At 54.4% G+C, this 7,942-nt stretch overlaps 1 protein-coding gene across 1 annotated transcript; it reads right to left on the bottom strand.

The window, feature by feature from the left end:
* Positions 1-1,346: 1,346 nt before the first annotated feature.
* On the bottom strand, positions 1,347-7,494 carry LOC117887798 (protein bowel-like). Its single transcript, XM_034790528.1, has 2 exons — positions 7,279-7,494; positions 1,347-2,836 (listed from the first exon to the last, which is right to left on the bottom strand). Exons 1-2 carry the CDS (start codon positions 7,477-7,479, stop codon positions 1,832-1,834), a joined length of 1,206 nt encoding a protein of 401 aa, XP_034646419.1. The 5' UTR covers positions 7,480-7,494; the 3' UTR covers positions 1,347-1,831.
* Positions 7,495-7,942: the final 448 nt, after the last annotated feature.

The following is a 7,942-nucleotide window of genomic DNA, read 5'->3' as shown; positions in this document are numbered from 1 at the left end:
AATTCTAATATTTCTGGGTTCTGACCTACCAGCTTCTACTACCTTGTCGTTAAAAAAGGGAACAAAATCTAAATTTTTAAATTAAAAATATTCAATTTAAAATATATTTGTAATTTTATTTCATTCACTTTAAAATGATTAATATTTTAAATCATATTATCCTATTTTACTTTTAAAATGTGAACGTTTTCAATGTTCAATTTTTTATTTTCACTTTTATGTTACATTTAAAATGGTTACAATTTTAAATTGTATTTTATTTTTAATTTTTTAATTTTAATGTAAAAGTTACAATTTTACATCTTATTTGATTTCCATTTTTCATTTTCATTTTCTTTTAAAATTATTAAAATTTTAAATCTGATTTTATTTTAACATTCATGGTTTTGTTTTATTCTATGTTAATTTACTCTACAGTTATTAAAAGGTTAAACGTTCAATCATATTTCATTGTAATGTTTCGTTGTGGCTAGTTTAATTTAATTTAAAAATATTAACATTTTAAATCTTACTTAATTTTTAGTTTAATTTTACTGTCCTGTACATATAAAATATTTTATTTTTGATGTAACCATTGTTTTAAAAGGGATTTTCTTTTGTTAGAACCTCAATTCTATCTTAAAGAAGTATTTTTTGGTCTGGGAATCTCCTTAATTAATTAATTAAATGGTTTATGCCCATAAATCCAACTTCACAAAGTTTTTTGGCTGGGAATTCCCTTGCTTCTTGTGTCTCTCCCTGGGATGTACCATGTGTAATGAGTTGGGGTGGGGGGTCTCAGCCTTGCCGTGGTGTGGCTCCTTGCCATGGGATCTACCATGTGCGGTGAGTTGGGTGAGATCTCAGCCCTGCCCTGGGGCGTGGGTCTCTTCCAGTCATTCCTGGGGGCTGTCAGTGTCCCCCGATTGCACAATGGGGCTAACTGGGGATTGGTTTCAGGGTCAGCTTCATGTTCCCCGGAGCTTGATCCCTCGGTGCATTTCCAGAAGCGGGGCCACAGCTGGACGAGTCGCCCCCCCATCCCCAACCACACAGCGCCCCTCCCCTTTCCACATATCCCCCTCCCCCAAAATGAACCATCATTCTCCTGCCTTCTCTTATTACCCCTCCCCACCCCTCTGATCAGACCCATCTCCCCTGGATCAGACCCACAGGCCCATCTACCCTAGTATCCTGCCCCCTCTCTGCACCCCGGATCAGACCCACGGGCCCATCTACCCTGGTATCCTGTCCCCCAGATCAAACCCACAGACCCATCTACTCTGGTATCCGGCCCACCCCCCCAAATGGGCACCCCCTGCTCCCTCCGCCCCCCAAAGGAGTTTGCAGACGGCCATACAGAGCCAACATCTTTATTGAGTCCGCTGGGTGAGCGCCTGGGACAGCATCTTAGTATGACAATGTGCGCCCCCCCAGACACAGTCATTCCCTTCATGTGCCCCCGCCCCCCCAGACACAGTTGTTCCCTCCTCCCCACATCCCCGGAGGGATAGTGCCTGGTGGGGGGGGTGGCTCCTTGCCCCGCCCACTGAATCCCCAGGGGTCATGGCATCACACAGGACAGTCAGTAGGGGCAGCAGCCCTGACCCCCAGCCTCACTCCATCCCCCTGGGACCTGGCACGATCCAGGGGTCCCTGCCCCCTTCTCCCTGGGATCCCAGTGCAGCTGGGGTGGGGCTGAACCTCAGCCTTGCTCCATCCCCAGTGACCCCATCTCCCAGGGACCCCCAACTTCATTCCATCCCCAATGCCCCCCATCCCCAGGGAGCCCAGTGCAGTTGAGGGGGCTTCACCCCCAGCCTCGCTCCATCCCCCCGGGCCGCCGGTGCTCTCAGGGGGGCCCCACCTCCTGGCTGCCCTCCCCTGCCCACCCGGGCCGGCCCTCGCCCCCGTCGGCCCAGGCGCCCGGCCCGGCACCCTGGTAGCAGGCCTCGCGGGCGTGTTTGCGCTTGGCGTGCCGCCGGAGGGTGTTGCGCTCGGTGAAGCGCAGACGGCAGAGTGGGCACTGGTAGGGCTTCTCGCCCGTGTGCACCCGCTGGTGCCGCAGCAGCTCGCCCGACTCCCGGAAGCCCTTCTGGCAGACGGCGCAGCGGAAGGGGCGCTCGCCGGTGTGGATGTGCCGGTGCCGCTGGAGGTGGGAGGCCCGCTTGAAGGCCTTGCCGCAGGCCCGGCACAGGTGGGGCTTGTGCTCCGAGTGGCTGATGCGGTGCCGCTCCAGGTCCGAGAGGTACAGGAAGGCCCGCCGGCACACGGGACAGCAGTGCGCCCGCCGGGGGACCGGGGCCGGCCCCGCCTCCAAGTCCCGCCGGGACACCGTGTAGGGCACACCCTGGGCGTCGATCAGCAGCAGGTTGTCCTCCGGTTGGCCCTCATGGGGCGATGGTGGGACGCCCGCTCCTGCTGCCTCCGGGGGGAGGAGCCAGCCGGGGCCGGCCAGCCGGCTGTGATAGGGGCCCCGTGGCTTCGGGGGCGGGGCTCGTGGGGGGTCCCCAGCCCGGGGCCACCCTGTCAGGGCCGAGTGCAGCTTGGGACCCCACGTCGCCCTCGGGCCTGGCTTGGGGGGTTCCGGCTGGGCCCGCGACACCCCCGGGCACTCCGGCCGCCTGCCCCGGGCTGCAGCCTCGCCCCATTTGGGCGTGGGCTGGGCGTAGCGGGCACTGGCTGGCCAGATCCCCGTCACCTCCAGGTCCTGCCAGGCGTGGCTGCCAGGGTGGCCCTCGCCTCCCTCTGCCGTCTTCGAGGGCGGGCTGCCCCGCTGCGCGCTGTCCCACTCCCTCCGCTGGGCTGGCTCCATCCGGCGGCTGTGTCGGCACTCCGTTCGCCTACCTGGCCATCGCTGCGGGGCAAGGGGACAGGTTGAGAGCCGGAGACGCCCCAGCGGGTCCCATCTACCCTGGAGCCAGGGCGGGATCGTTCCGTCATCTACTCCCCGCCCCCGACACTGTCAGTGATGGAGAATCCACCAGTGGTTAATTACTCCCACCGTTAAAAAGGGACGCCTCGTTTCCAGTCGGAATTTGTCTAGCATTAGCTTCCAGCCATTGGACGGTGTTAGACCTTCCTCTGCTAGACTGAAGAGCCAGTTAGTAAATATTTGTTCCCCAGGGAGGTACTGATAGCTGGAGAGGAGGAGCGTGGCAGGGGAGAGCGCCGAGCCCAGCCGCGGCCCCGCTCTTCCCGGCCGGCCTGAGCGCCAGGGGAGGGCAGCGAGCCCACCGCGGCTCCGCTCTCCCCGGCGTCCGGAGTGCCGGGAGGAGGGCGGAGAGCCTGGGCGGGGCCCCGCTCTCCCCGGGTGAGCACCGCCCCCCTCCAGGTGCCGCCCCAAGCACATGCTTGGAGGGCTGGTGCTTGGAGCCAGCCCTGGCTGCAGGGCCAGATCCAGGGGTAAAATAACCTTTCTGCGCCTACTCGAGATTCCCGTTTCCCATGATTGTATTAGGTCTTTTGGCCACAGCATGGCACCGGGCTCCTGTTCTGCTGATTATCCACCACGCCCCCCCACAAATCTTTGTCAGAGTCGCTGCTCCCCAGGAGAGAGTCCCCCAGCCCGCACGCACGGCCGACATCTCTGTTCCTAGCTGGATACATTGGCATTTAGCCGTATTAAAACTAGGGCTGTCAAACGATTAAAAACATTATTTGCAGTTTTAATCGCACTGTTAAACAATAATAGAATACCAATTGAAATGTGTTATAAATATTTGTCAGTGTTTTTCTACTTTTTCAAATATGCTGATTTCAATTACAACACAGAATACAAAGTGTACAGTGCTCACTTTATATTATTATATTTTATTACAAATATTTGCACTGTAAAAGAGATAAAAGAAATAGTATTTTTCAGTTCAGCTCCTACAAGTACTGTAGTGCAATCTCTTCATCGGAAAAGTGCAACTTACAAATGTAGATTTTGTTGTTGTTACATAACTGCACTCAAAAACAGAACAATGTAAAACTTTTGCGCCTACAAGTCCACTCAGTCCTACTTCTTGTTCAGTCAATTGCTCAGACAAACAAGTTTCTTTACATTTGCAGGAGATAATGCTGCCTGCTTACATTGCACCAGAAAGTGAGAACAGGCGTTCGCGTGGCACTGTTGTAGCCGGCGTCGCAAGATATTTACGTACCAAATGCGCTAAAGATTCATATGTCCCTTCATGCTTCAACCACCATTCCAGAGAACATACGGCCATGCTGATGACAGGTTCTGCTCGAGAACGAGCCAAAGCAGAGTGGCCCGACGCATGTTCATTTTCACCATCCGAGTCAGATGCCACCAGCAGAAGGTTGATTTTCTTTGTTGGTGCTTCGGGTTCTGTAGTTTCCACATCGGAGTGTTGCTCTTTTAAGCCTTCTGAAAGCATGCTCCACCTTGTTCCTCTCAGATTTTGGACGGCACTTCAGATTCTTAAACCTTGGGTTAAGTGCTGTAGCTATCTTTTGAAATCTCACATTGGTACCTTCTTTGCGTTTTGTCAAATCTGCAATGAAAGTGTCCTTAAAACGGACAGCATGTGCTGGGTCGTCATCCGAGACTGCTATCACATGAAATATATGGCAGAATGCACGTAAAACAGAGCAGGGGACATAGAATTTTCCCCCAAGGAGTGCAGCCACAAATTTAATTAATACATTATTTTTTAACAGCATCATCAGCATGGAAGCATGTCCTCTGGAATGGTGGCTGAAGCATGAACGGGCATATGAATGTTTACCATATCTGGCGCATAAATATCTTGTACCGCCGGCTACAAAAGTGCCATGCGAACGCCTGTTGTGACTTTCAGGTGACATTGTAAATAAGAAGCGGGCAGCATTATCTCCCGTAAATGTAAACAAACTTGTTTGTCTGAGCGATTGGCTGAACAAGAAGTAGGACTGAGTGGACTTGTAGGCTCTAAAGTTTTACAGCATTTTGGTTCTGTGTGCAGTTACATAACAAAAAAAATCTACATTTGTAAATTGCACTTTCTGGTGAGAAGATTGCCCTACAGGACTTGTCTGAGGCGAACCGAAAAATACTATTTCTTTTATCGTTTTTACAGTGCAAATATATGTAATTAAAAATTAAAATATGAAGCGAGCATTGTGCACTTTGTATTCGGTGTTGAAATGGATGTTTGAAAACGTAGAAAAACATCCAAAAATATTCATAATAAATTTCAATTGATATTCTATTGTTTAACAGTGCAATTAAAACTGCGATTGATCACGATTAATTTTTTGAGTTAATCGCGTGAGTTAACTGCGATGAATTGCCAGCCCTAATTAAAACGCATCGTTTGCTTGCGCCCAGTTTTCCAAGAGACAAGATTGCTCTGAGTCAGTGACATGGCCTCTGCATTATTCCCCAAGCCCCCAGTCTTTGTGTCATCTGCAAACCTGAGCGGTGATTTTATATTTTCTGCCAGGCAATTGATAAAAACATTAAATCACGTAGGGCCAAGAACCGTAGGGACCCCACTAGAAACACGTGATGATTCCCTGCTAAGAGTTACATTTTGAGCCCTCTCAGTTGGCCAGGGTTTTTTTAAGCCATTTATTGTGGGCCACGTTCATTTGGTATCGTTCTAGTTTCTTAATCAAAATGTCGTGCGGTACCAAGTCAAATAACTTGCAGAAGTCTAAGGCTATTAAATTGGCATTATTATCTTTAGCAACCACTAGACGACACTCCCCTTGCAAAGCTGGAGAGAGAACCCAGGAGTCCTGGCTCCCAGCCCCCCTGCTGTAACCAGCAGATCCCACTCCCCTCCCAGAGCAGGGGATAGAACCCAGGAGTCCTGAGTCCCACTCCCAACAGCTTCCTGCTCCTGTCCCCCAATCCACCTTCCTTCTCATCCCTCCTTTCTCCCTCTGGCCCCCCACCAATTCCCCCTTCTCCCCTCTCCATAACAGTGCCCCCCACACCTGCCCTCCCCAGCTCTCTCCATTCCCTGCACTGCTCCCTCTGGGCACCTGTCCCTCCAGGGCACAGATACCCCCCCGTCCCTAGCCAGTGTCCATGCCTGCACCTAGGAAGGTGATCAGGAATGTGCAGCGCCTTGCACCTCCTGACATGCTGTGCCGCCCTGATAGGGGCCAGGAGGGGCGCCTCTCCCGTGGCAGCAGGGCTGGATGCAGGCAGCTTCTGAGACAGCTGTATCAGGCGGAGGGAGAGCGGTGGGTGTAGGGCATCAGAGCCAGGGCCCTGCCCGCCTGCCAGATAGGGAGGGGGCGGAGATGGAATGGGCATGGGTGTGTCTGTCTGTGTGTCCTGTGTGTCCTCTATCTATGTGTCCCTGTGTCTGTCTGTGCAACCCTGTGTCTGTCTCGGTGTGTCCTGTGTCTGTCTGTGTGTGCATCCCTGTGTCTATCTGCCTGCCTATGTCTGTCTGTGTGTCCTCTGTCTGTGCATCCCTGTGTCTGTCTGTGCATCCCTGTGTCTGTCTGTTTGTGCATACCTGTGTGTGTCCTGTGTCTCTGTCTGTGTGTCCCTCTGTCTGTGCGTCCTTGTGTCTATCTTTCTGTGTGTCCTGTGTCCGTCTGTACGTCCCTGTGTCCGTCTGCATGTCCCTGTGACTGTGCATCCCAGTGTGTGTCTGTCTGTGTGTCCTGTATCTGTTTGTGCATCCTGGTATCTGTCTGTCTGTACCTCCCGGTGTCTGTCTGTATGTCCCTGTGTCTGTCTGTGCATCCCACTGTGTGTCTGTCTGTGTGTCTCGTATCTGTCAGTGCATCCCAGTGTCTGTCTGTGTGTCCTGTGTCTGTCTGTGCATCCTGGTATCTGTCTGTCTCTGCATCCCGGTGTCTGTCTGTGTGTCCTGTGTCTGTCTGTGCATCCTGGTATCTGTCTGTCTCTGCATCCCGGTGTCTGTCTGTGTATCCTGTGTCTGTCTGTGTGTCCTGTGTCTGTTTGTCTGTGTGTCCCTATGTCCATCTGTCTGTGCATCCCGGTTTCTTCCTGTCTGTCTATGTGTCCTGTGTCTATCTGTGTATCCCTGTCATGTCGGTCTGACTGTGTGTCTTGTGTCTGTCTGTGCGTCCCTGTGTCCATCTGCGTGTGTGTCCCTGTGTCTGTCGGTGTCCCGGTGTCTCTTCTCTCCCCACACTCCCGTCCTCACGCACAGCCCAGACCCCCGTCCCCAGGCTGCCCCAGACCCCTCCCCTGACATTCGCCTCCCCCCGGGCAGGCCGCTGCGGTGCCGGGCGGCGGAGTCGGGGCGGCCGGAGCCCGCCAGCCCGTGCGGCTCCCCATGCCGGAGCCGGCTGCTGCCCGGGGCGCGGGCGAGTCGGTACCTGCTTCTCGTTCTCATCCCCGCAGCTGGGCGCAAGGGGCGGGCGCGCTGCGCTCTGCGTCCGGCAGGAACCCGCGGCCAGGCCCGCTCCCAGCAGCCGGAGCCGGGCCGGGGCACCGGGACCCAGCAGAGCCCCCGGCCGAGAGCAGGAACCCAGCCCCGGCTCCGGAGTCTGCTGGGTCCCAGTGCCCGGCCGGACCATGGCACCAAGGGTCCCCCCTCCCCGGGCACAGAGTCACCGAGATCCGGGCCCGTCGGGCCGGGCGCTGCCCAGACACAGAGTCACCGAGATCGGGGCCCCGTCGGGCCGGGCGATGCCCAGACACAGAGTCGCTGAGATCGGGGCCCCGTCGGGCCGGGCGCTGCCCGGGCACAGAGTCACTGAGATCGGGGCCCCGTCGGGCCGGGCGCTGCCCAGACACAGAGTTGCCGAGATCGGGGCCCCGGCGGGCCGGGCGCTGCCCAGACACAGAGTCACTGAGATCGAGGCCCCGGCGGGCCAGGCGCTGCCCACACACAGAGTCACCGAGATCGGGGTCCCGTCACGCCGGACTAGGGTGACCAGATGTCCCGATTTTATAGGGACAGTCCCGATTTTTGGGTCTTTTTCTTATATAGGCTTCTATTACCCCCCCCACCCCGATTTTTCACTGTTGCTGTCTGAT

Source organism: Trachemys scripta, chromosome 14, assembly GCF_013100865.1.
Source record: "Trachemys scripta elegans isolate TJP31775 chromosome 14, CAS_Tse_1.0, whole genome shotgun sequence".
Lineage (NCBI taxonomy): Eukaryota > Metazoa > Chordata > Testudines > Emydidae > Trachemys > Trachemys scripta.
Note: the sequence above shows the minus strand (reverse complement) of the source record. Positions and strands in the feature narration are given on the sequence as shown.

Bases quoted from the DNA above. Each gene is read 5' to 3' on its own strand.
- LOC117887798 (XM_034790528.1), bottom strand. From the start codon at position 7,479: ATGGTCCGGCCGGGCACTGGGACCCAGCAGACTCCGGAGCCGGGGCTG. The intron at 2,837-7,278 runs GTACCGACTCGC...CTTGCCCCGCAG, and splicing joins GGGATGAGAACGAGAAGCAG to CGATGGCCAGGTAGGCGAAC.